The following is a 27,526-nucleotide window of genomic DNA, read 5'->3' on the forward strand; positions in this document are numbered from 1 at the left end:
TATATTGCATAAGACTCAAGATAACATTGGTATACAAAAGTCTTAACGATTTAAAGTGTATAAAGGTAGAAATGCTATACAATAATTCTATAAATTGGTACATTAGTATGACGAAAATATTCTAGATGATAAATTTTGATTAATAAAAATATAATTGATTAGTTTTTGAAATTAGGTATTTTTTTTAATATATTAATGGTGTATAAAACCTAAGGTAACGTTGGTAGACAATTTTTGACAATTTATAAAACGTAAAGATAAAATCACTACACATTAGTGTTATAAATTGTTGCGTTAATAAATAATTTTGATTTAAATTGATTGTTTAATGAATTGGTAATTAGAAAAAGAATATATCTTGATTAATTATTAAGATAATTATCTAATTAATTAAAAATAACGTATGATAAAATAAGATTGCATAAAATCTCAGTAATGTAAGTACACGTAAACTTTATTAATATATAATACATGACAATAAAGAAGTTATACATTAGTATTATAAATTGATGCAATTATATTATCATTTATTCATTAATCATAAAATAAATTAAAAATATAATTTATCCACAAAACAAATAGAAACAAAATATGAATATTAAATCAAATTACATTCTAAATCTATACAAAATAGTAAAAGAAAATAATGCTAAAAAACAAACACCCAAAAATAAAAAATGAAATAGATACAAGCAAAATACAAGAATTATTAAAAATAAAAATAAGTTATTTTATTTTATTGTATTTATTTTCTATTTAATTTTGATGAAAAAGAAACAAATTTTATAAGTAAAAAAAGAATTCAAATAAAATATAAAAATAAATATTAATATTATAAAAATAAAATAAACGAAAATAAAATAAGGTAAATTAAAAAATATAAAAAGAAAAATAATAAAAGATGAGATAATTTCACTAAAATAAGTTAAAAATTGATAAATAAAATAATAGATAAAACTGAAAAGAAAAAAGAAAATAAAATAAGTTTTTAAATTTATTATTATTATTAAAAAAGAAAAAAAATTTGGACTTAAAATGTTTTGTTTAAAAATGGGCTGTCTGAGTGCAAGACCTAAAATAAAAAAATTAACAATAATAAAAGAAATATAATATAATACAATAATAATAACAATTAAAAAAAAAAGTGCTTGAAAGTAAAAGTTGCAATTGAATGCTCAGGTGTAGGTATTTAGGCCTTTCGATGCATTGATTGTCAAGTGGTTAGTGCAATCCTTTATTTTAATAATAATATATTACTTAAAAAAAGATACAAAACTTTACTAACTAGTCTAGTCAGTAACTTTACATTTATATCACTTATCCTTTATTTTACCATTTATTTTACAAGAGTTAATAATATGGTTAGGGCAAAATAAGTTTCATATACAAAGCAAAAAATAAAATAAAATAAATAAATAACACCTTGAATGCAGTTAGCAAATATTCTAGATCTGAATAAAAAATCAAGATGATGGGGGCTAAATGACGTGATTTCTTCCTCTTCTTTTGACTTTTGATTTTCTTCTCTACTTTCTTTTTTTTTTCCCTTGTTTTTCACTCTGTTTATGCTCACTTCCATTTTTTCTCTTCTTTCTTAGTGTTCTCCTCTTTTAAAACACTTGTTCTATATTTCGTATCCCTTCTTGTATCTTTCTCTCTAAAATGATTTTTCTTGCTTCCTATAAATATTTTGCTCTCTTTCCCTCTCTGAAAACTTGTTGACTCCTTTTAGAAATTTTTTTTGCTCTCTTTTAGAGAAAAAACTCCTTTCTCTAGATCCTTTATTTTCGCCTTTTATTGATCTCATTTTAGAGCTTCACAAAAGGTTAAATTTTTTAATAATCTTTAACTCATGTAGGGAGCAGACATTGATTTATGAGTTTCATTTTTCATCATGCTTTATTTTCCATTTTTGAGTTTAGATATGAGCTTTTCTTATTTATTCAGATTGGTCTTCATTTTTTTTAAAGCAAAATTTTTTGTTTTCCTTTTTAGTAAAATGAAATCAGAAAATACAATTTTTGTGTTGAGGAAATGGAAAAAATTGTTATTCACATATACCAACATCATTAACTACAACCCTCATTTTATCCTTTATAAAATTTTCAAAATGATTCCTCACTATATAAATTAATAACTTGTTTAAAACCATTTTTGAACTATACTCATTTGTCTATGATTCATTGCAATAGAAAAAATTAATCCAATTCCTTTGTTAAAATATAATGAACATGTTTTACAAACCTCTTTCACTACATATTTATATTATACAATCTTTTGTTCCTACTATATAAAAGATTGTTCTGTTATACTACTATTGTCATTAACTATAAAAAATACTAAATTTATGATATTTAAAAACTTCACATTATAATTCATGTAATTTATACTTTCATCATAAATATTAGTAAATTAAAACACCAAAAATAATAATATATACATACAAAACAATTGTTGTTTATGGTTATAATTTTCAAAATGTAGAAATTTTTATAACTAACATATAACTACAACATGGATAATTCTGTTTCTAGGGTCTTTCATGCCAAACCTGATAACATTTCCAGCATTGATACTATTCATAATACAAAAACAATGTCATTCAAACTTAATATACGTAGATCTCTCTGGTCTTCTTGTCCAATGCACCTTAACTTCAAATAAACTCCATAACTAAGTTCAATTGAGCATTTTTTAGGCTCATCAAGTAAACTTTAGCATAAAATTCAGTAGGCAAAACCTTCTATGGTAATACAAAATTTATGGGTCATCCATCCATTATGTAACATAACATATTACATATTTAATAACAACATTAACTTGTTAAAAGGTTCTTGCATTGAAATACATAAAGACATTTCTAAAACGGAACTTGTTATCATCAAATTCACCATCGCGCAAAATTTTATTACTAAACTCTCTTGTAAGTTCACATCGCGCTTCTACTACATGTTAAGATGAGAGTTTTATAATACCTTTCACACTTTAGGTACTCTATTTGATTAAGGAAGGTATCATACACTAATGTTGAAAAAGTCTTCTCCTTTATTAAAAAAAAATTCAATCACCCCTTATCATTCAAATAATAAACTAAACCCAATCTTTCTCATATATGTCTAAGAAATAGTTTTGTTTCGGCTTTCATAACATCTACTCTAATTTCACTACCAATTGAGTCTTGCAATGAAATAATTTCAGGAATGAAATGAAAGAATGATCTAGAGAAAACTTATGAAATTTCTAGAAGATGCTATAACCAAATTTTACAATACAAACAAGTCAAACTTCAAAACCTTCAATTCTACTTATAAATAAAAATGTAGAAAATAATATTAGTAAAGGGACTAACCTCTTCTAGATAAAACGACAAATAAAATGACCTTGAGTTTGGTTTTAACGTACCTTCACGATATATCGTATCTAATCTACAACAATTATTTGGACTAACTAATGAAACATATGTCATTTACTCCTTTTATAAAACATACACATACCAAAAAAAATCTCATCACTTTCATATGCTATATTAATGTTTGATGATAAACTGTAACACCATATTAACATACCATAAAATATCATGCCATATACAATACCTCCTCTACACATGAATTGGAGATCAAATCCTATATATAAAATTGTTATCACATATATAATTACCATAACGCAAATAAAAAATTGCAAACCAGAAATATGTATGAAACATTCAAATTAGTTCAATCGAATTTAAAACCCTAAGCATACGATCACAAAGGGTAAATATTTGTTTTACATGTAACGCCAAACCATGCACAATAATTTTTTTTTTTATAACTGATAATAAATAAATAATCAAACCCTCAGTCCATAAATCATCAAGCCAAATGTCTTCATTTATAGTCTTTTAAATTTTTGTACCACAAAAAAAAATAAGCAATGTTTATTCTACAAACAAAGCTTTCATTGCTTTACATGATAACATATTCAATAAAAGAAAAAAAAAAGCATAAAACACAAACCTCATTCAATAAACCAACAATAAAAAAGACTCATGTTATTGGTTGCAAAATAAACAAATCATTTATCAAAGTCTATAACAAATGTCATTGTTGTACAACATATCATATATATTTTGTAAAAAATTATCATAATAAAACTCAAAATAAAATACCTCAATACACAACCTTTGCATGCATTGTGCTAGAAGATTTATGTACAAAAAATTTATTATTTCTCACTCCCCTTAACTAAATCAACTCAACAAATAAAATATCTCATCATCCCACCTATTTTTCCCAAAATCAATGCAAAGATAACATAGATTAACCACCTACCTTTCCACAAAGTTCTTGAACACATTCGGTTTCTGTATTTGGTACGGAGAAAGAAAACAACCCACTTGGCACTACAATAACAAAGTCAAATAATAAAACATAACCAATATTCAAGTCAATATATAAATTGGACTCTAAACAAACAAAACATTGCTTTATTGGGGTCACAATCTTTTAACACATTGTTTTGCTTGACATGCAAAATAAACCATTACCTTCCATTTTCCTACTTCTCTTATCTGTTACTATGCTCTCCAACACTTACGAATGTCAAGGGTTTTTAACAAAATTGTTAGAATATAATTAAGTCATTAGCCATTACAGATTTGTAAGAAATTAATAGTCACATATTTTAAAAAATTAAAATTATTGATTCCTGATTATTAGGTAAAAATTAATTATATTTAATTCTACAAATTAGTATAAATTTAATAATGTGTGAGCTGCATTAGACACAAAACACATTCAACAAATATTTTTTTTATAAAAATAATAAACAAAAAGACACCACGATTACCTGGACAACTTACATACAAACAAGCCATTAAGCTTTAGAAAATTATAGAACTATCCTTCACCAAAGTTTACTTGTATTTTCAATTTTCTTATGCCACAATACTAACCATATAATTAAAATATCCCTCAATCAATAATTCATAATCCATCCCATAATTTTGAAAAAGGAACCAAACTTTTACAAATCACATTCTCTCGATGTTTTTTTGAAGTGATAGAAAGATGTTAAAATCCACCCTTATTTATACTTTCTCATCATAGGAAACCATATAGACCTCTAGTCTAATGTACTTCTTTTCAGTTTGAAAGTTGGAGCTTCATTAATATCAAACTATACAAATTTGCCTTTATTTAATCAAGGATATGCTTTTAGTCGTAATTGGACTTTCTATATTCATGGTACATAACATAATTGAACTTTCTATATATTTGCCTTTTTTCAACTTTGTAATTTTATATCAATGTAATGATCAAAATTGTTTTATCAATGTTTGTTTGAAGAACATTTTGTCTTAGGTGACTCAACCATATAACTTATTCATTTGTCTTCATGGATCATAGGATAATGTAGAAAGAAAAGAAATCTTATAAGACCACTGGATAATCAAACAAAACTTTCTATTGATGTTTCGAGACAACTTAAGAAATTTTAATTTATCTTTATAACATTGTATATAAGGTAAATCATTAATATCTAAATTTTTCATCATAGTCTCTTGGTCTTGTTATTCATCAAAACTATAGAGTTGGACCATGTTGATCGATCAATGAAAGTAAGGTTGCTTTACAACGTTAATTATATAATAAACTTCAAGTTTAACGCAAAGATGAACAAATAGTTGCGGGAGAATAAATAGTAATAGAGGTTAGGTAGAGATATGTTAATTTAGAGTTGGAGGGGGAGGAACATGTAGAAGTGACAATGGTGAAAGCAAATAAAGGAAGAGTAAATATGTAAAGCTTTAAGTTTGACTTAATTTTAATTTTGGGTTTATGTTGGTTAGGCCAATTTATTGAGTTTAAGTCTAGTTTTCTGGTAATTTAAGGATTGAGTTTGCAAGGAAGAGTTAAAACATATATAATTCACAATTTTACTTAACTATGATGGGTAAAGAATAGTTTGTGGTGGATGAAAGCATACCATTCTCCATTCTTTGGATAAAACTTTATTTAACATTAGTTAAAAGTGAGTTTCAAATAGTTTTAGAGTTAAAACATTATAGCTTATTAATAGTGAGAGAGATGGAACTGCAGAGGTAGAGGAAAGAATTATTGACGACAGCTAATTTATTTAATTGACAAGGGCTAAGAGTTGGGATTATGAAGGGTTTAATGAAGATGATAAATTATGAATTCTTATTTAGTTTAATATTGAGGATAGAGAACAAAAAGTTATAGAAATAATGAATCATAGAAACAATACACAAAAAGGTAGATAAAATTTGTGTTTTACATATTAAAGTAGAATCATTATCTTCTTCTTTTTACATAGAAGTTAACTTAAAATTAATGTAAAAATTAAAATTAATCAATAAAATATTTAAATCTTAATATATTTTTATTTTATATTTGTAAGTATTTACTCTTGAAAATGAATTCGTTCTTTTATATAACTGACAAGTTACTTATTTTTGAGTAAAAAATATGTTTTTTATTTAAATTAATAAATAATTTACTTTTTAAAGTAACCGTATGAAAATTTTATTAGTTTTTTAATTTCAGTTAAAATCAATAGTTTTTTTTAATATGAAATTATAATTTTTTATTTATTTTTATATAAGAAATTATTATTATTAATGATAATTTTTTTTTAATTTATCAGATTTATGTAATTTTTTATTAATCTATTTTATATTAGTAATATCTATATAGTATGAGAAAAGGTACACTAATATAAAGCCTTTAATATATAACTTATCCATTATAATAAACTCTTAGAAATTACAATAAAAATTATATATATGTATAATTTATCATAAATATTATTCTATAGTTATATATAAAAAATTATTTTGATTGTCATTTTTTTAGATATTAGCTTAGTATTGAAGTTATTATTAATGTATTAATATTTTTAAATTTGTTGTCAAAATGAAAAAATTAATGAAAAAAATAAAATACTAATATTTTATTTTATCATAGATAATTATAGAACAATTTTTTATAAAAAAAAATCTGAACATAATTTTTATTCCGATATGTAAGAATTTATAATATATAAGTTTAAATTTCTACATTCGTAATCTTTTTTAAGTACTAGGTGGACATTATAAAAATAAAGTAGTTTTTTAATTATAAAAAATATATATATTGCATAATTTTTACAATTTAATAAATTTAAAAATAACATAATATGCTTTTAAGTTTGTCATATGAATGATTATTCTTAGATGAGATGTAGCTTGACATGTTCAAATATGTCATATTATTAATACATGGGATAAAAAAATATTTTAAAAATGTATAATATTAAAATATATTTCAATAATATTTATTAATTGTGACTAAATCAGCAGACTGTGAATTAATAACTTCATAAATATTATTGTAAAATCTTTTACTACAATAACAACAATAATAATTTAAGTATACATTTGTTAAAATTTAGTGAAGATATATTTAATATTTCACGACCATGATTTCTCAATGGCTGACATATTAAAACCGAAGTTATATATTATTTAAAAAATCGAATAAGTGAATAAAATAATATTTTTATTTCATATGTATTTTTATGAATTTATCATATTTTTATTTAATATAATTTTATTATAAAAAATTTTAAATTAAAAAATTTATTATATAAAATAAAATAAAATAAAAACTCATCTGACTCAATTTTATTTTTATTCAATTTTCATATGTTATTATTTCTTACGTTGCAGTGTCCAATACCCTTCATCATATGTACTTTTATAATACATCATTTATTCATAATTTTTTTTATATTTAATGATAATTGTTTCATCAAAAACCTTTTAAAAATATAATTATAATTATTTTTAGGAAAATTAGTTAAGAATTTAAAAATAAAAAAATTTATTAGAAAAAAATCATTTAATATAATTAATATATTTTTGACTATAATTTTTAATAAAAAATATTTATTGATTTTTAATTAATAATAAAAGCAAAAGAATATACTATGATAAGAAAGAATTACCCAGGTGGGGTGGGGGCGAGGTTTTTAAAAGAACAAAACAAAGAAGGAAGAGGAATGAGATGAGTATCCTCGTTCTAATTGGTAGAAGAAGATGAGAGGTGTGCTTCTTGTATGGAATCAACCGCGCTTCCACACACTCTCTCTCCCCTCTCTCTCATTATCTCTCCACCGAACCACACCCTTCACGCTCTCAGTTTCTGCTTCTGCTGATACCCAACAACTAAGCGCCAGAGAGAGAAGGAAGCAGAGGAGCGAGAGAAGAGAGAGCACAAATTGGAGAGAACAGGTTGAAGAGAGGCTCATAAAGAAACCCAAGAAGGAGAAAGTTTCATGGATGGATGAACTCAACCTCGACAACCTCGCCAAGTTGGGTCCTCAATGGTGGGTCGTTCGCGTTTCACGGGCTAATGGACACGACACTGCTCAACTACTCGCTCGCTCACTCGCTAACCACTACCCCGATATCGAGTTTAAGGTTGATGTTTTTTCATCTTTTTTGGGTTCTCTCAGATTTGCTGTGAATTCGACAACCTTTTAGATGGATAAGGATGATTTAGGCTTGTTCGTTTCAGTTTTGAAATATGTTTTAAAAAAATTATAATGGTTAAGTAAGTATTTAAAAACAAAAGCCATAAAGTTGCTGTGTGTGTTTAATTTGACCTTTTTTTTCAATAATTGCTTTTTCAGACTTGTTGAGAAAAAAAAAAAAGAAAATATTTCTTCAAAAATATCAGCTCCTTAATATGGTTTCAGTGCTTTTCATGTAATGTTAATTTGTTTTGATGTGTTAGTGTTTGGATTTAGGTTTTTGCTCCAGCTGTGAATGTGAAGCGGAAACTGAAAGATGGTTCGCACTCCATTAAACCAAAACCTCTATTCCCGGGTTGTATTTTTTTGAGATGTGTGTTGAACAAAGAACTGCATGACTTCATAAGAGAGTATGATGGTGTTGGAGGCTTCCTTGGTTCCAAGGTTGGGAACACGTAAGCATCTGCTGTTTGAGTTTAAACCACTGTCTAATTATTGGCAGTTATGTCTTATGCACATTTACAATTTTGTTGCCTATTTATTGTAAATTTTTTATGGTTAGTTAGTTAGTTCTTGTGCAAATCAATATGCTTGAAGGGGATGATCCCTTATCTTGGTCCCTAGATTGTAAAACTTTAGTCTCTAAGATTGTAAGATTTCAATCATTTTAGTCCTCGTGTCAGGGGACATTGAAAACCATTAATGAATTGCTGAAATGTCACATTGAGATTAAGTGGCAAGCAAGTGTTCGCGTTGGATCTGAAATGATGCCATTTTCTTAAGGGTAAAGGATTTACTTCATTTTGTCCCTAATCACGACTCAAATTCTTACAATCTCAAGGACTAATGTTTGGTTTTGGTTATCACAAGGACTAAAGTGAATGACCCTTATAGTCTAAGAATCAAAGTGACGATTTACTCCATAAATATAGTTGAGAAGTTGAATATATGTCTTTAATTGATTAGTTATGGTGAAGAGATCTGACCATAATCTGGAAAGCAATTTCAGACAATCAATTATCTGAATGAAATTCTATCTTGTTGGTTTACCTCGTAAATTAATCAATGATCGAGGTATAATTTTTCAAAGTTGTACTTTCTGCATAATGGAAATTTTAATTAGTATTTTTTAATTGATGATTGTGGAGTATATAAAACATTTAAGTTATGATGACTTGAGTTATTATTTTCCAATCTTATTTTCTTAAATTTTAAATGGGTGGTGTCGTTTTAGTTTTCATATACTTGTTAACTATTGATTTCAGGTATTAAAATCAGAAGTAATCTCCAATGCATATTTTTCCCCATTTAGCCTGATTGAAAACACCGAATTGTTTCCACATTTGCAGAAAGAGACAGATTAATAAACCAAGGCCAGTATCTGATGAAGATATGGAAGCAATCTTCAGACAGGCAAAAGAAGAACAAGAAAAAACTGACCAAGCTTTTGAGGAAGAAGAGAAAAATGCTGTTCTAAACTCTGGAATTCCAAGTACAGATTTTGAACCAGCTGATGTTTCAAATACTATTGTTGATTCTAAGCCTAAAAGGGGTTCTAGGAAAACTAACCAGCTTACAGTTACAGATGCTTCATCTACTCGAAAAAATTATAAACTTGTTCAAGGTTCCACTGTTCAAGTTGTATCCGGAACATTTTCAGGATTTACAGGCACCCTCAAGAAGCTGAATCGCAAAACCAAAATGGTGAGCTGATTCCTTAATAAGAATAAATTGACATAAATATTTCTGTTCAAGAAACACACACGCATACACACAAGTTTATGTGATGATAATTGCTGGAATCCCAATATGAAATTAAAAAGCCTGTGAAAGCTGTAAATAATGTGTGAATTAGTGGATCAAGTAATTATGTGGATTTTTTTTTTCTCTCTTCTTTGTTTTGACTCAAGTAACCTTCTTCATGCAGGCAACTGTGCATTTCACTCTATTTGGGAAAGAGAACATTGTAGACATAGATGCTAGTGAAATTGCTCCAGAGATAAACTGATACCTGTTGGTGCATAATAACATTGTAGACATAATACACATTTTTGTGCATAACTTTAGTCAATGGTATTATTATTATTTATAAAAAAAATGATTTGAAGAGTTGTGCCGTGTATGCTGTTACGGTCTTTTCCATTTGTAGATGAAGCTGGGTTTTTTAAAATAAAAATAAATATTTTCTTAGCTAGTGCTTACTAGTTACTTGTTTATTATGAGTCTCGAAAAAGTTTAAGGGCTATTTGGTTTCAAAAAACATTTTCTATTTTCGTTTCCTACAAAATTATTATCTTATTTTCTGAATTCTAAGATTTGTATAGGAAGCAATGAAAACAAAAAGTTGTCTATTTTTACTATTTCATGTATAAATATTTGAAAATAAGAAGCAAAATGAAAATAAGGTAATAGTTTTATAATTAAAGTAAAAGTAGAAAATGAAAACAGAAAATGTTTTTTAAAAACCAGAGTCTCACAATTACAAAAGGAATTTACACTGTTGGTAAGCTTAGCAGCACACAAGTGGAAGTTGTTTGCTGGTGCTTAATTCCTAAAGTTGAAATATGAGATGTCTATGTGCTGAAGGCCTAAATTTTGGGGTGTTTAGTGGCATTATGGTGTTGCTGATGCACATTTCACCTGTTTGCTGGTGCTTAAAGGGGATTGATATCTTGAACAAACGTAGTGAATAGTGATGATTGAGTTAAAATGCATGATTTAGATTTGTGCCACTTTTACTAAAAACAGATTAGGAAGATATGACACAGTTTGTTATCCATTGTGAATACTTTTCTCGAATTATTTTTGAAAAAGAAAAGTTTTCTGATGAGTTCTGAGAGTGTTTCAGTGCCATTTCCAATCAATTTTTCTGTTAATTGATACCAGATATAATGTCGAGTTTTATTGTCTACTGAGAGATGAAAGATAGAGTCAAATTTATTATATAAAGATGAATTCAAAATAATAGAAAACTTTATTTAGAAATTATTTTATGTAAAATATTTTTCAGATCTAGTTGTATAAATGTAATTCGTTTTATAGACCTACATATTTAATTAATATTTTTTTTTTACTTGAAAACAAAAAAATATTTATAATTAAATTTTTTAAGGAATTAATATTTTTTTTTGTCCAAAACATAAATATTTTAAATTATTTTTAAATTAAATTTGTTATAGATTATTTTACACTAAAAGTCTATAAAGAAAATTTTGCTGTTACGTAAATTTTGTATTTATTAAAAAATAATTTAGTTTTTCAACAAAATTTTAATACTATTTTTTAAATATATTTAAATGGTATCAATTTAATCATCTACACCTGCATAAATACATAAATACTGATTGATTAGTATCTAATTACTAAATAGTGTATTGAAATTATGGTAAATAAAACTAAATTATTTATATAATTAGTGCAAATTTTATTTATTATCAATTTTATCCATTCAATATTTATTGTATAATATATAATAAAAAAATATAAAATTTATTTTAAAATAAAAATTTGTGTTTTTTTTAATATTTTACTAAATTTTATAAAAAATTAGAAAATAAAATGAGATATTAAAGTGTTGTTATTATTATTATTCTTATCTTAGCTATGATAATATGCGATTACTATTATTTTAAATTTTTGTGATATTATTTCTTCCTTTTTTACAAAATTTTTAATTATTATATTATTTTCTTATCTATTATATTTCAATATTTTTTTAATGTTTTATATTTATATTTATTTTAAATTATCTGTTTCTATAAATAATTTGTGCATAAAAATTGCAACAATTCCTACTAGTTAGTTTATGTTATTGATAGTAAACAAAATTATTTTAATTTAATGATACTTAAGTAATTCATAAAAAATTAGTAATTTTAATATTATTTTACCAAGAGATATAATTTTTTATATTGTTATTTTGTTACAGCCATTATATATATAGGAGATAGATTAAATAACATTAGTATTATAATCTCTATAACTTAATATAAAATATATCTTTTATTGATCTAACTGTTGTTAAATTATATATTATTTTATTTATTTACGTTAAAATTGTCAAAATAAAATAAAAATTTATAAAAATATAATTAAATTATCTTTATTTTACATATTTTAAAGTATATATTATATTAATTTTAATATACAATGAAGAGATTAAATTAAATTTATACTTTTAATAACTTTATATAAAATATAATTTTATGATTTAATAATTAAATTATATTTATATATTATTTCAATTATTTCTGTTTTTAATAAGAGTATAATAAAATATACTATTTTTAAATAATTCAAAATAATATATTATACTAATTTATTCCATATCAATAGTATATCAAATAATTTTAAGTTAATTTAAAATTTTTACACAATTTATTTAATTAAATTATTTAATACAAATTTCTTAAAGAATATAAATGTGAGTATAATTTACACGTGATAGTTACACTGTCAACAACATTAAATTTACATTAAACGTGAATTTTTGTTGATGTAATAGTTAAATTATAATAATATATTACCTTATTATTTATATCAAAATTAAAAAACTATAAAAATATAATTGAAGAATTTATATTTTTATATTAAAAATATAATATTAATTTTGATACATACAAATAAAGTATGAAATAATTTTATAAAATTAAATATTTTACAATTTTATAAAATTTAAAATTAAAATAACTTTTTATTAAATTAAAAACTAAAACAAATAATACTTACAATCTCAAAAATCAAATAAGGATTCACTCTCTTTGGACTCAAATAGATTGTCCTTCCATTACAAGCATTTTCCCGCAGAAGCAGCCGCAAAACACAGCACTGTTTGCAGGGCCAAAGCTACAAAACTCCAAAATCCAAAGGGGAATTGCGTGATACATTGTTTCGTTTTCCCGCAGTACCGGTAAGCTTATTAATCCTAAGTCGTTTACTTTCGACTTTAGAAACACCACTGCACCACGTTAGTGAAGTTAATGAATAATTTGTATTCTGTAACAAATTGTTTATGTTGAATGTAGGAGAGGAACTGTTGTTTTGTGTTTGAGGGATTGAATTTTTCTTCTACTTTTGCTGTGTATATGGCAGTAACATCCATCCTTGCTACTGAGGGCCTGTTTGGAGCAAGCCTAAAATTGAAGAGGGATTTTCTCATTTCTCCGTGAAAACATTTTTTCTCTTTACAACGATGGATAAGTCAAGCTTAAACGAATCTCCATTCCCTAAGCTCTCTTTAGACGAGGTAATACACAGCACATCGTTAGAATGTCTGTGTCACTTTATGCCTGCGTTGTCAATGAATTCAACATTCCACATTTATTGGCTCAACTATGCACTCTTACTTTGCTCAATCTGCATTCGTAGGTGTTGGAATTGGAAAGATTATATCAGGATATGGGAGAAAAATCACTTGATCGCAAATTCTTCCAGGAGATTGCTAAACACTTTAGGTGAAATTAAGTCTTATGTTAACCATAAAGAGGACTTTGTGTTTTGTTTGTCATTATATTCTGTAATTTGATCTGCTTTGACTTTGTAGTTCCTCATCAAACTGTGCTGCCAAAACTCCCTTATCGTGGCAACAGGTTATTAAATTCCTTCATCTTTAAGGCTCATTTGTTATTTATGTTGAATCTGTTGTAATGTTGTGTTGGTTTTACTTGGTTTAGGTGCAGCAGTGGTTCAAAAATAAAGAGAAAGAGTCACAGGATAATCTTTCAGATTCATGTAATTTAGAGAATGGACACAAAAGCACTTCAAGTTCAAAAGGTTATTTATCTTTTCCTTAGACTTTCTTGTGGCTATGAATTCAAAATGGGAAGAAAAAAGTCCCTGAATGGTAATTGGGTAGTATTTCCTCTAGTTTGAAAGTTTGGTTTTATAGAACTAAACCATTGGTGCACTTCTCGTTTAAATCCACCGTGATCTTAAAGCCATTTGCTTCACATGAAGTATTCAATGTCTTATCATGTTGTCATTTCTTTAGGGGACAAAGGGTTCACCTAATTTGGGTTAAATGCACTTAGCCCCATCAACAGAAGCTTAATTTGTAAGAATAAAATGCTGTTATTCTCCTTTAGCGTGCTAAGTTATTTATTATAGATTCAACCCTGTCTCTGTAAATAATTGCATTCAACTTTGCTGTGTGATTTTGCATTTCTTTTGATATTAATAACATGCATGGTGTGAGTAATTACTTTTATCAATATTTTCTGCCAGATAGCAACTCTTGATTTCTGTTAATGGAAACAAACTCAACGAGCAGCTGATAGTTTATATGTAACCATGCTTGGTTTATGTAGATATGGATGTTGAAAGGTCATAGGTACATAGCATCCATGTGCCATGTCAAGGTTCTTGAGCCAGAATGAAAGAGACACCTAAAGAAAATGATACTACTACTACTACTACTAATAACAATAATAATCTAAAAGTAAAAATATTAAAAATAATAATGGTAATGGTAATAATAAGTTAATAACAGTTGTATAAAGATTTGGGTTAATTTCAGCAAGTGATAGAATGCAAGGACAAGCAATGTAGAATTATTAAATGATGATTAACAGTCATGTCCTGAGTTCAACTTGGCTTTGAAAATTTCACAATTTAATTAGAATTTCTGATCTTATTGTCAGTTAAACCAGATGTAGATCTCTCAGATTTGGCATTTGAAGCAAGATCTTCAAAAGACTTTGCATGGTGAGGAATTATCTTCTATTAGGCTGTCACTGTGTTTAGCCATAAAATGCACTGTGTGTGGCATTGTTTAACATTTTGAATTATATAAGATTGTAAGGTGTGGTCTGATTTTTGTTTGTTTCATTCAAATAAGAAAAAAACTACCCCTAAATTCCATGTCCCCTCCACAATAAGCACTAGGTCTATATTGTAAGTTTGTTATATACTGTGTCCAACATCTGATTTTTCCCCCCTATAACAGGCATGATATTGCAATGTTCCTTAACCACAGAGTTATGAGCACAGGCGAACTTGTAAGAGTTTTTGTTTGTTTGTATTTTTTATTGTTAAGTAACTGATACATTATCTTTAGAATTTGTGATCAGGTGAGGAGTAGTAGTTTTGTTCATGCCTGCAATGCTTGCTTGATGTTACTATCTATAAGCAAGTTGATATATATATATATATATATATATATATATATATATATATATATATATATATATATATTTGAAGACATGATGTTATAATTGCTTTTGTTGTGGCCCAAAATAGTCATGAAGGAATTATGATCCAGCAACCATATACGAGGCCCACAATCTGGAGGGTTTATAGGAGGAGAAATAGGAGAAAGGAAGGAATGAGTGATGAGCTGATAGAGAGAGAAGGCAGTAGCAAGAGTTAGTTATGACGTGATGCATCTTACCTTACAGGGAGGGGCGGATGTAGTGAGAAGGCATCGAGGAATATCTTTTGGTTAGTTATGGATAGATAGCTACTGCTCTCTATCAGAGCAAGGCTCTAGGCAGTAGCGATTGTACTCCCATTGATATTTTAATTGTTCAATAATATTAACTCAGTATTCCTCACATCTTTTTCATTATTCTTCTTAATTTCTTCTGGATTCAATTTGTAACAAACTAGTCTGACCTGCCGGATAACTCTGAGGGTGAATGCCACCTAAGAAGGGAACGCAAGGAAAGAATGTAGATATCATGGAGGGTAGAATGACGGTGATTGAAGGAGAAATTGTTGGATTGAAAATCAGCGATGGGGGCAGTGCGTTTACAAACAAAGAACCAGGCGATACGAGTAGTAGCATTACTTACAAAAAGCCTAGAGAAATCACTAGGGGAAAAACAATCAAGGCTGATAGGTCAAGGTCTAAAAGGTTACAGGGAGACACACTTGATGAATTTTGCTAGTCGGTGAAGAAAGTGGAGCTACCCACATTTGATGGCGAAGCCCCAGCTCGGCTGGATGGATATCTTGTGTAGAAGTCTATTTTCATGTGATGAAGATGAGTCCTGAAATCCAAGTGAACTTGGCACAGTTGTGCATGGAAGGATCCACAATTCATTTCTTTAATTCTCTAATTGCTGTCAAACCTGATTTAATGTGGGAGCAACTTAAGAGCGATTTGCTTGAACATTATGGAGGAGTGGGAGATGGCGATGTTTATGAGTAGTTTATGGCTCTTCGACAAATAGGGAGCATCTAGATAACCAATATTTTAGGTATTTCACCATGGTTTGAGGGATGCTATTTGAGGGAGGGTGCGAAGCATGCAAGCTATGGGCCCCCTCTCACGCCTATGATTGATGAATCTGGCAAGGGCGATTGAAAATGAAATGTAGGGGCAAAACTGATTCCAACCAGGTGGGAGGCAATTTGGAGGAAAGGGGAATTTCAGGTCAACTTGAATTGGGTCATCTAACCCGGGAGGCCCAAACGTGTTAGGTGGCAGTGGTGGGTCTGAATGGGTCCTTATAGGGGATAGCAAAGGGGTTACCACACCCAAACAATGAGGCCCAATGTTGAGATCAGAGAACTCTTCTAATGGGACGCGTACTACATCGAGAGACAAGGGAATTCACTATTTGTCATACCAAGAGCTTTTGGATCGCAAACAAAAAGGGTTGTGTTTCAAATGTGGAGGCAAGTATCATCCGCGTCATCAGTGTCTAGATCAATAGTTGAAAGTGATGTTTTTTAGAGGATTCAGATGAGGACGTGTTGCATCTCGAAGGTCGAAAGCTAGCACCACAAACACTGAAGTTACAGGGTACGGTACATGGAGTACCCATTGTGGTGTTGGTGGACAGTAGAACCACACATAATTTTATTTCAAAGAAGCTAATGGCAACTATGGGGTGTCCAACTAAACCCACAAAAGCAACGGGTGTTAAATTGGAATATGGTTATAAAGCATGTGCGCAGGGGAAGTGTAGAGGAGTGCAGATTGAGTTGGATGAGGTAATTATCACCATTGATGTCTTGCTCTTTGATTTGAAAGGCATAGATGTGGTATTAGGGATATCATGGTTGGCTTCATTGGGTGAGATGCTAATAGATTGGGGGAAAAGGTTCATGACGTTTCAAATACATAATGAATGAGTGACAGTGAAAGCTGGAGGAAGGGAGGTTACAAATCAAGAAGCATTATCAAGGTGATAGAAGACTGTTTGTTTGCAGTAGAGTTACAAATTAATAGACAATCAAAGACAAAGGATGGTGCTCCTAATTTGCACAAAGAGCAACTACAACCATTGGAGAGGTTGCTTAATCAATATAAAGACGTATTCTATGATCTAAAAGGGTTGCCCTTAAGAGGCAAAAAGAACATGCTATCAATCTATGTGAAGGAAAAGGACTTGTGAATGTTAGGCCATATCGATACCCTTACCAGCACAAGGTGGAGATTAGTTTCCCAATAATTGGTAATTTTTTATTACGGTAAGTTTTAATTTTGGTACTTTAATAATATAATTATAATTATTGTATTATTATAATATAAATATTAAATTATGTTATAAATTACATATCATATATATATATATATTAAATTGTTACAAATAAATATAAATTATAAAACAATATAATTATTTAATTGGTCCGGCCCAACAAGCTTAAATGGTTTTTTTTAAATCTTAAGCCTGACCTTTTTATTTAAATAGGTTTTTCAAAAGCTTAAGCTTGACCTTTTTAATAAATGAGGCAAGTCAAGTCAGGTCTTAAATAGGCCTGGCCATAGGCCCCCCAATGGGCAGCTTGGTCCATTCCCGTCCCTAATGGCCTGACTCACAAATGTTAAAGGAGTTCGATGTTTTTTGGGTTTGACTGGTTATTATCACAAGTTTATTCAAAACTATGGCAAGATAGCGAGGCCTTTAACTGAGCTCACCAAAAATGATGGTTTCCATTGGAACCCCAATGCCCTGGCTGCTTTTGAACTATTAAAGCAGAAATTAACAACAACACTGGTATTAGCTCTTCTAGATTTCTCTCAACCTTTTAGCATTGAATGTGACGCATTGGGCCAAAGAATAGGGTCGATCTTGACACAGGGCAAGTGTCTTATAGCTTTCTTCAGCAAGGCTTTAAGTGAACGCAACCTGTTTAAGTCTGCCTATGAGAGAGCTGATGGCAATAGCGTTGGCTTTTCAACATTGGCATCCTTACCTATTGGGAAGACAGTTTACAGTATTCACGGATCAAAAGAGCTTGGGTCAACTGTTGCAGCAACGGGTATCCACTATGGCTTAACAAAATTGGGTAGCAAAGCTTCTTGGTTATCAGTTTAACATGTTTATAGGCCTGGGTTGGAAAACAAAGTGGCTGATGCTCTGTCTCGCATGTATGACACAGGTGACTTTTGTTCCCTCATTTTCTATCCTATTTGGGAAGAAAGGGAACAAATCATGGAAGAAATTTGCATCGATACTGTTTTATCTAAAATTATTGCTAATTTGCACAAGGATAATACATGCAAACCTGAGTTCACTTATGAAAAGGGGATTTTGCTCTATCATGGTCATTTGGTACTACTGTCCACATCTCCTTGGATCCCTAAATTGTTAAAAGAATTTCATTCTTCTTCCCAAGGAGGGCATTCTAGTTTTTATAAAACATACAGAAGGCTTGTTGCCAACCTATACTGGTTTGGGATGACAAAGGTAGTCCATGATTTTGTCCGAAAATGTGATGTTTGCTAGTGACAGAAGTATATGGTCATGTAACCCGATGGTCTTTTACAACCTTTGAACATTCTGGAGCAGATTTGGAAAGAGGTTTCTATGGACTTCATTATTGGATTGCTTAAATCACGTGGGTATAATGCAATTTTTGTTGTGGTGGATTGCCTCTCGAAGTATGATTATGTTGTCCCCCTGAAGCATCCCTATTTTGCTAGGTTTGTGGCAAAGTTGTTTATGGAAGAAGTGGTAACTTGGTGTTCCTCTTTCCATTGTCAGCGATCACGACCCTATCTTCATTACTAATTTTTGGCAAGAGATTTTTAAGTTGCAAGGTACTCAACTCAAGATGAGTTATGCTTACCATCCTGAGACAGATGGCCAAACAGAGGTCGTAGAACGTTGTCTAGAAACTTATCTGCGTTGTTTTGTTGCGGACCAGCCTAAGACTTGGGTCCAATGGTTGCATTGGGCAGAATATTGGTATAATACCAATTTCCACGAGACGACTTTGAAGCTGTTTATGGGAGGAAGCCCCTAGTGTTAGTTTGTTTCGTCCATAGTGAAATAAATGTAGAAACTGTACAGCGTAAGTTGCTGGATAGAGATGAGGCTCTTAGACAGCTTAAACACCATTTACATCGTGTTCAAGATAGAATGAAGAATCAAGCTGATAAGAAAAGGAAGGAAAGAAGTTTTGAAGTGGGTGTTTCTCAACCTGTGCCCTCATCGTCAAGTTTTTGTTCCTGCCTGTATTAATGCCAAACTTGCGGCTTGATATTATGGTCTGTTCAAAGTGTTGGAGCAAATTGGGGCTATAGCTTATAAGTTGCAACTTCCTAAAACTTATCTGTGTTTCATGTCTCATTACTCAAGAAGGCTGTGGGTGATTACAAGGTTGAACAAGATTTACCACCAAGTTTGGATGGTGAGTCTATGGTGGTGCAGGAATTGTGGGCTGTGTTAGCTTCCCGCCAATCAAAGGCGGGGAAACAATATCTCTGATGTTAATTTATTGGAAGGGATAGTCAGATGACAAAGCCACTTGGAAGGATGAAGTTACTATTCATAATCAATTTCCAGGCTTTAGCCTTGAGGACAAGGTTGGTACTCAAGAGGGAGGCAGTGTTGCGACCCAAAATAGTCAGGAAGGAATTATGATCCAGCAACCATAGAAGAGGCCCACAATCTGGAGGGTTTAGAGGAGGAGAAATAGGAGAAAGGAAGGAATGGGTGATGAGCTAGTAAAGAGAGAAGGTAGTAGCGAGAGTTAGTTATGACGTGATGCATCTTAGCTTATAAGGAGGGGCGGGTGTAGTGAGAAGGCATCGAGGAATATCTTTTGTTTAGTTATGGATAGAGATCTATCGCTCTCTATAGGAGCAAGGCTCTGGGCAGTAGCGAGTGATATTTTAATCGTTCAAGAATACAAATTCAGTATATTCCTCGCATCTTTTTCATTATTCTTCTTAATTTCTTCACTGTTGGATTCAGTTTGTAACAGCTTCTTTATGGTTGCACGTGCTGCACATTGGTTGACTATTAAGCTTCTTTTTCTTGTTTGCATGTTACAATATAATACAACAACAACAACTACAAAGTATTTTCCCACTGAGTAGTGTGATTTACATAAATCAAACAATGCTATATAATATTTCGTTGTGAATCATTGACTTCTAAATTCTTTTTAATTATTTTGCCTATAGTTTTTCTTGGTATTCCTTTGCTGCTTGATATTGGGTTACCCTCTATCTAATCTTCTCTCCTTGCGGTGGCTTCTACATGTCCTATCCGCACATGTTAGAGCCACCTATGCCAAGAGTCTACCATCTCTTTTATAATTTTTAAACCATGTAAGTTGTAGCAACATATGCTTTACAAGTTTTACCTCTATATTAGGGTTGTTGTGCTTTGTTAAAATTTGCATTTCATGTACTTTGTCTAGTTAAGTGAAAGCCATGATCTTTGAAAGTCCATCGCTGCATCTCAAACATACCATCTGTTTCTGCTGTTGATTTTTCCAACTAGAACTGTACCATTTACAAGCATCATGGTACTAGTTCTTGGAAATGCTCAGTAAAGATGTCTAAGAGGTAAAGAGATAAGGGCTAAAAGCTGACCCTTGGTGCGACCCCATTTTGTGTTTGAGTGACCTCCTACATCTTGATATTTTATAGTACAATAGCATATATAAATTATTTGTTTCTCTTAACAGGGGGGGGGGGGGGGGCATGGGGAAAACTCTGAACTTTTTATGCAATAGAAATAAGTTGGGAAAGGTGTGATGCGAGAGGGTTTACCTAAATGAAGTAAGGAACTATAGTTGTCGAAATTGAAAATAATATTTAGCACAATTTTAATAATTTTAACATGATTTGGCATATAGTTTATTTGCACAGGCCTGATAGTCTTATAAAATGTTTAAGTAATAAAAATTAAATATAATAACTAACAAGCCACAAAGGTTCCAATTCTCAACTAAAAAACAAGAAAAAAAAACCCTGTGCTAGCGCTTAATTTTCTAACAAAAATATATAAACTGCATTAAATAACTCTAAGCAATTGGTAGACCAAAATATGTAAAAGAAGCAAAAAAATGGCTCTAGAGTTCTTCAGTGGAATCGTTGGATTTAATTTCGTTGTTGACGATTGACATCACTTTCATATCATCCTTGATTGAAATGTTATCATTCAACAACTTTTGTCTAATATGAAGCTCCTTTTGATTTTCTTCTGTGTGATTCTTGGGCACAAAAGAAAGTACTTATCAGTATCACATGTAAAAATGACGACTGTGATGGCAATTTTAGTTTAATCATACGAAAAACTTGTCACATGTAAAAATGAATTTTGAGGAGAAAGGAGTACTAGAAGTGTAGTTATCATGGTCGTGTTGCTGGAAAGCAAGCAATCAAGATACAACATGGTGGAATTTTGTGCTGGCAATGCTCAAACAATTTCAGCCTGAATATGACCTAGGTCAGCCAGTTTGGGTCAAAGATGAGGATTCTTTGATGCAAGAAAGCAGAAAACTTGTTTTTGGATAAACTCAGATAAACTTTATACCCGATTTTATGAGTTTAACAAAACAAAGGCATAATCACATTTTCTTTTACCAAAATGACACCATTTGGAATTAGAGCACCGCTTTTCTTCCCTCTCAGCAAGTTGTGGAACATCTTTTATAATTTTGGCACCAAAATACATTATCATTATATGATTTGATTATTTAAGTATGATTTAAACTTTATTTCATTATTATGGGTTTGTAACAGCTTACAATACATTAAATATTATTTTTACATGAGATAAACTTTTACAAGTTTACGATTCGAGTTCACGTAAACTCAAGTTTAACAACCTTGGAAGGAAGACAATCGTATGGGATGTGAAGAAAGGAAACAAACAGGGAATCATATGGGTTTTGCAATCAAGGGGATGGATGACTATAATCAAGTTATTAAAAAAGGGTTATGAGTGGATTGGTTAGTTCACCCCACCATCAGACCCCAATCTGTCTATGATAGCCATGGAGGTCTTAAATAGTTCAGTTAGCCCACTGTTCCTGCTAAAATTGCCAAAAGGGACTTTATGTACGCTTATTGGGAGAGGCAAAGCCAAAAAGGTGTTAACAGCAAAATTGGAAGCAGTCAAAAGCAGTAGTAGCACATGCCATCAGGGAAAAAAAGTGGGTTTTTTTTACATAAATGATATAATTTGTGAAAGTATTTATTGATTTGTATAAATTCTAATTTTTTTTACTTTTTTCATGAACTATTGTTTTTAGTTTCTTTAGTTGATGTGCTCCAACTAAAAGCTAACTCTCAACTGTATCTGAATAGATCAAATCAACTAGAGAGATTAAAAATAATAGTTTGTGAAACAGTACTAATTTCAAATTGTATAACTTTTATAGGGACTAAATGTTTAATTAAGCCTATATATATAACAGAAGTCATATATGATATAATTAGTTTTTATTTATAATTTAATTGTTAAAATAATAAAAGTCTTTTATTTTTATTCAATTGTAAATTTTTTTATTTAGAATGTATTAAAATTTAGTATTGATGGAGATAGTGATATCAATAAAGAAAAGATGACAACAATTATGATAATATTGACCAAAAGCTTAAACCAATGTATCTTTGTAAAAGAGGCCAAAGGCCAAGAACTAGAGGTGGTATATAATAAATGTTGCAAGATATAATGAGTGTTATAATAATTTAATTATATTTTAATAAATTAATTACTAAAATAATTACATTTATTTATTATACATTTAATTTTTATTTGTTTTATATATATAATGAGTGTTATTGCTTTACTTATTAAAAGAATGACAGAGTTAATTCGGTAAAATTAGTTATTGAATGAGATGATTGTACATAAAAGACCAGTTCATTTATAATAATAATTTATATTATTATACTAAGCATTGCAAAGATATAGTCATGTTCTACTATGATGCCTCATTCTAGTTTTTTATGGTTGAATTCTCCTTTCTAGGGTATCATTTCTAGTTATTGTCCTTTGACGTCTTTGAGGAAAGGGTGTTGGTTCAGATTCATGAATGATATTATCATCATTGTTGTCATTTTCTTTAGTATTATTATTATCTTCATTGGTGATTAATTTAATACATTCTAAATAAAAGAATATTATAACTAAATAAAAATAAAAGACTATTTAATTATTTTAATACTTAATTTATTAAAATATAATTAAATTATAAATAAAACAAATAAAAATATAATTATAATAAAAGTTGTATAAACTATATACAACTTACATTAATTTTGTAAAAATTAAAACTTACACTAAATCGGTAAATACCATCACAAATTATATAACGTGTGTAAAAATGCATTGCTCATATTACAGGTCATGATCTGCAATCATGCGCAACAGTGCAGTCAAGGGAATTTGAGGATCTCATTTCAATTATTGCAGCAGTGATGATGCTCTGTTTCATGGCAAAAAATATGGAAGAAACAAGAGCACTAGGGGAGCATGGTAGTACTTATATTATAGATTTGTTTTTGACCTAGGAGGGGTGAAAGCTATTTTTTGGGCTATAGGGTGTAGTTGGCTTGATCGTCATGCTTCAATTAGCTGGAACGCCAATGGAACTTCCTTTGCAGCTGCCTTTGGTAGTTGAATTCTCTAATTTCAACCTTGAGGACAAGGTGAAATTTTAGGGGAGAAATATTGATAGGTAAACCAATTAGTAGTTAGTTATAATATGTTAGTTATATTAGTTAGTTAGCCTGAATTAGTTAGTGGTTGAGTAGGTTGAGCTTGTAGAAGAAATAAGACACATTGCTCCTATAAATATGAGGGAGGCAGAGAGAGCGAGATTAGTTTGTCAATTGTGAGGGAGTTAAGGCCTTTGGCTTGGGAGGAGTAGTCTCTCGAAGTACTACTGTGTTCTATCCTTGTAATTGGGGTTCATCCCTAATTTCTTAAGATACCCAGTTTTTATCAGTGAAACATTGATTTGATCCTTCATGCTTATACTATTCCTCTATTGTTTTTGGGTTTTATTAGAAATTGATTTAGAAAATTGTTCCTTATTAATTAAAATGAATTTTGAAAGCTGAGATTGATTTTAATCAATACATAATCTCCCAGTACGATCTTTAAAACCAAATCTTGTATATAGTTGCATTGCATGTTGTTTGGGATATTTTCCTTAAGTGGGAAGACTGGAAGAGTCAGAAAACTGGTTATGATACTATATTCATATACCTGTGACATTGTAAGTTATACTCCCCATCTTGAAATAGCTGTACTGGCTTAGTGGATGCACTTTTTGGATATTTTGGACAGCCAATTAATGGATCTTGTTCCATACAATTTAGGAAGTCCGTGTACGATATGCTGGATTTACTAAAGAGCAGGATGAGTGGGTGAATGTGATGGAGGGGGTGCGGGAAAGATCCATTCCTTTAGTACCTTCCGAGTGTCACAAGGTGAAGGATGGACATCATGTACTATGTTTCCTGGTAATGGATCCCCAGCACTTTTATTCTACTTCAATTTATCTACACAATGTGTTTGTCATGTAGCCACATGATTGAAATATTTCCCAACAGGATTGGTCATCAAACTTATGAAGGTACTGATCCGCAGTCATTGGTTTGACTGTAGTTAAACAAGTGATAATTAAACACATTTAATATTATAGAATATATTAAGTAATAAAATAAAGTAAAATCATAAGAAAAAATTAAATCGTTTGTCTTCTTGGAAAAAATATCAGTAACAGTAAGCTAGATAATAACAATTGATGGGTGGACCTCAAGCGAATCTTTGTAACTTGACATGGATTCCTTATTTGACTAAAAAGATTTTTGGTTGGATAAAAACCAAAATAATCACAAAAATAAAATCAAGCAGTTTTCTCTAGTTTTGGATAACTACCTGAACTGGCTTTTTACTATTGAATGCACCGAAATACTGACTGGATTTGCTAGTTTTCCCCTGGAATTCCAGTCTTATTTCTTTTTAATCTATGCATATGACCAAAATGGACATTGATTTATTGGGCTTTTAGCTACTTGAGAAATTTCTTAACTCTAAGAACTCATTTGCCTTTATTGATTTTTCACAGGAAAGAGAAGATTATGCCCTCTATTGTGATGCTCATGTTGTAAAAATCGAGAGGAGGATACATGATCCAACAGAGTGTAGGTGCAGCTTCATTGTCCGATATATCCATGACAACACTGAGGTGATCTTCGATTTCTTTGTTTTCCTAACCCTTCATGACCAATTCATGAGTTTTCATGCTATAAATTTTTGCTGTTGTTCGCCCTTTGTTAGGTAAATCCTTGGATATTTTACCACTACCTGATGTTGTTTCATATGCCTATGCTAGGAAGTTGTTCGTTGGAACAGGTTATGCTGTAGGCCCACACAAGAAGAATCTGTGGTCTTCCCAACTCCCACCTGTAATCCCATTCTAAATCCCATAGAGAGCTTGTGGGGATGAAAAGAGCCAGCATTTCTTTCGTATTTCCCTTCTTTTTTGGGTTGTGTTTCTTGTTTCTTACAACATAAAATAGGTCTAAAAAAAAGCGTCGGAAGTTGGAATGGAATGTCTTACTCTCCTTTTGGGGGTTCTTTTTTATTTTTTATTTTTGCTACTGGGTTCTTTTTTATTTAGGTTCTTGTAAAGTAGTGTTCTTTCATTAGATCATTAGTGAAGAAATTAATAACATAAATTTTTATTAAAATTATATGGAAATGCATTAAAAATTATGGTAAAAGTATATTAATAATGCTTTAGCTTAAATATGTTATTGTTCTTTATAAATGTAGGTTGTTTTGTGATATATTTTTATAAATATTTTTATTAGGATATAGTTCCTATAAAGTTAGAAATTTAGAATTTAGTCATTGTTATCAACTCTATTCTATTAAGTACTAAGCTGACAGACGAAAATTTAACTTAACATTGTCATGTGGTATGTCATGTTATTTTTTAAATAATATTTTATTATTTAAAATAAATATTAAAAAAAAATTTGAACAAGTTTTATAAATTTACAAAAAGGTTCATTCTTCTTTTTCTTTCTGCTGTACACTCTTTTCCCCTTCTTCTCAACTCTATTTCTATACATTCTCCTTTATCCTACCCCTCTCCCTCTCCTTTACACAACCTCCAACCTCATTGTGATGCATTCCTTCTACTATCATCCCTTTTTTATCTTCATTTTTGTACCTTCTCTAAATTCTTACCTCCCTCCTAGCTCCATTCCTGTGCCCTTCCCTTTAACCTATTCTTTCCCTCTCCCTTTACTCCAAAATAATTGTGAGTTACAAAATAATTTGTAGGTAAAATAAAATCCACAACAGCTGCAATAAAGAGGCATGAATGAGTGGTGCGGATGGGGAGGGGTTTGAGGGTCGGAGTGGTGGGGATAGGAGAATGGAAAAAGGTGGGGAGAGGGTGGTGTGAGTGAGAGGAATGGAAAGGGGTGAGGGTGTGGGTGAGAGAGGGGGTGGTGCAAATGGGAGAGAGGGAGGGGGTTGGAGGTTGGAGTGGTGCGAATGAGAGAATGTAAAGGGGTGGGGTGGGAGTGTGGGTGTTGGTGTTGGTGAGAAAAGGATGTGGGGGAAGGGGGTGGTTCTAATGGGGAATAGGAAATGGTGAGGGAGGAAGCACAATATTTTGCTGCAGGATACTTAGGTCAACAATAGAATAATTAAAGGGCATGGGACTTTTGAATATACCGAGTGCAAGAATCTAAAGGTGAGACATATAGTGAAGATAATAAAGGATGAATTCTTCCTTGCAAACTTTCTACTTCTTTCATCCAATTACAACGATGCAATATGCTATGTTG

General features: G+C 30.1%; 2 protein-coding genes across 5 annotated transcripts; both read left to right on the forward strand.

Moving 5' to 3' along the window:
• Positions 1–7,987: 7,987 nt before the first annotated feature.
• LOC113850206 (transcription termination/antitermination protein NusG) lies at positions 7,988–10,704 on the forward strand. Of its 2 annotated transcripts, XM_027480629.1 has the most exons (5): positions 7,988–8,464; positions 8,794–8,972; positions 9,867–10,009; positions 10,097–10,221; positions 10,445–10,704. In XM_027480629.1, exons 1-5 carry the CDS (start codon positions 8,081–8,083, stop codon positions 10,523–10,525), a joined length of 912 nt encoding a protein of 303 aa, XP_027336430.1. In that variant the 5' UTR covers positions 7,988–8,080; the 3' UTR covers positions 10,526–10,704. The 2 variants fall into 2 exon arrangements, with proteins under 2 accessions (XP_027336430.1, XP_027336428.1); XM_027480627.1 differs by having other exon boundaries at positions 8,007–8,464; positions 9,867–10,221; positions 10,445–10,606.
• A 2,650-nt stretch (positions 10,705–13,354) lies between these two features.
• On the forward strand, positions 13,355–26,406 carry LOC113850371 (protein SAWADEE HOMEODOMAIN HOMOLOG 1-like). 3 transcript variants are annotated; one of them, XM_027480895.1, is made up of 10 exons: positions 13,355–13,426; positions 13,609–13,762; positions 13,885–13,970; positions 14,060–14,105; positions 14,190–14,289; positions 15,156–15,219; positions 15,461–15,512; positions 25,037–25,180; positions 25,789–25,908; positions 26,056–26,406. In XM_027480895.1, exons 2-10 carry the CDS (start codon positions 13,709–13,711, stop codon positions 26,167–26,169), a joined length of 780 nt encoding a protein of 259 aa, XP_027336696.1. In that variant the 5' UTR covers positions 13,355–13,426; positions 13,609–13,708; the 3' UTR covers positions 26,170–26,406. The 3 variants fall into 3 exon arrangements, with proteins under 3 accessions (XP_027336696.1, XP_027336697.1, XP_027336698.1); XM_027480896.1 differs by having other exon boundaries at positions 13,390–13,426; positions 26,060–26,227; XM_027480897.1 differs by lacking the exon at positions 25,037–25,180 and having other exon boundaries at positions 13,390–13,426; positions 26,056–26,227.
• Positions 26,407–27,526: the final 1,120 nt, after the last annotated feature.

Source organism: Abrus precatorius, unplaced genomic scaffold (genome assembly GCF_003935025.1).
Source record: "Abrus precatorius isolate BTA unplaced genomic scaffold, Abrus_2018 Scaffold9, whole genome shotgun sequence".
Classification (NCBI taxonomy): Eukaryota; Viridiplantae; Streptophyta; class Magnoliopsida; order Fabales; family Fabaceae; genus Abrus; species Abrus precatorius.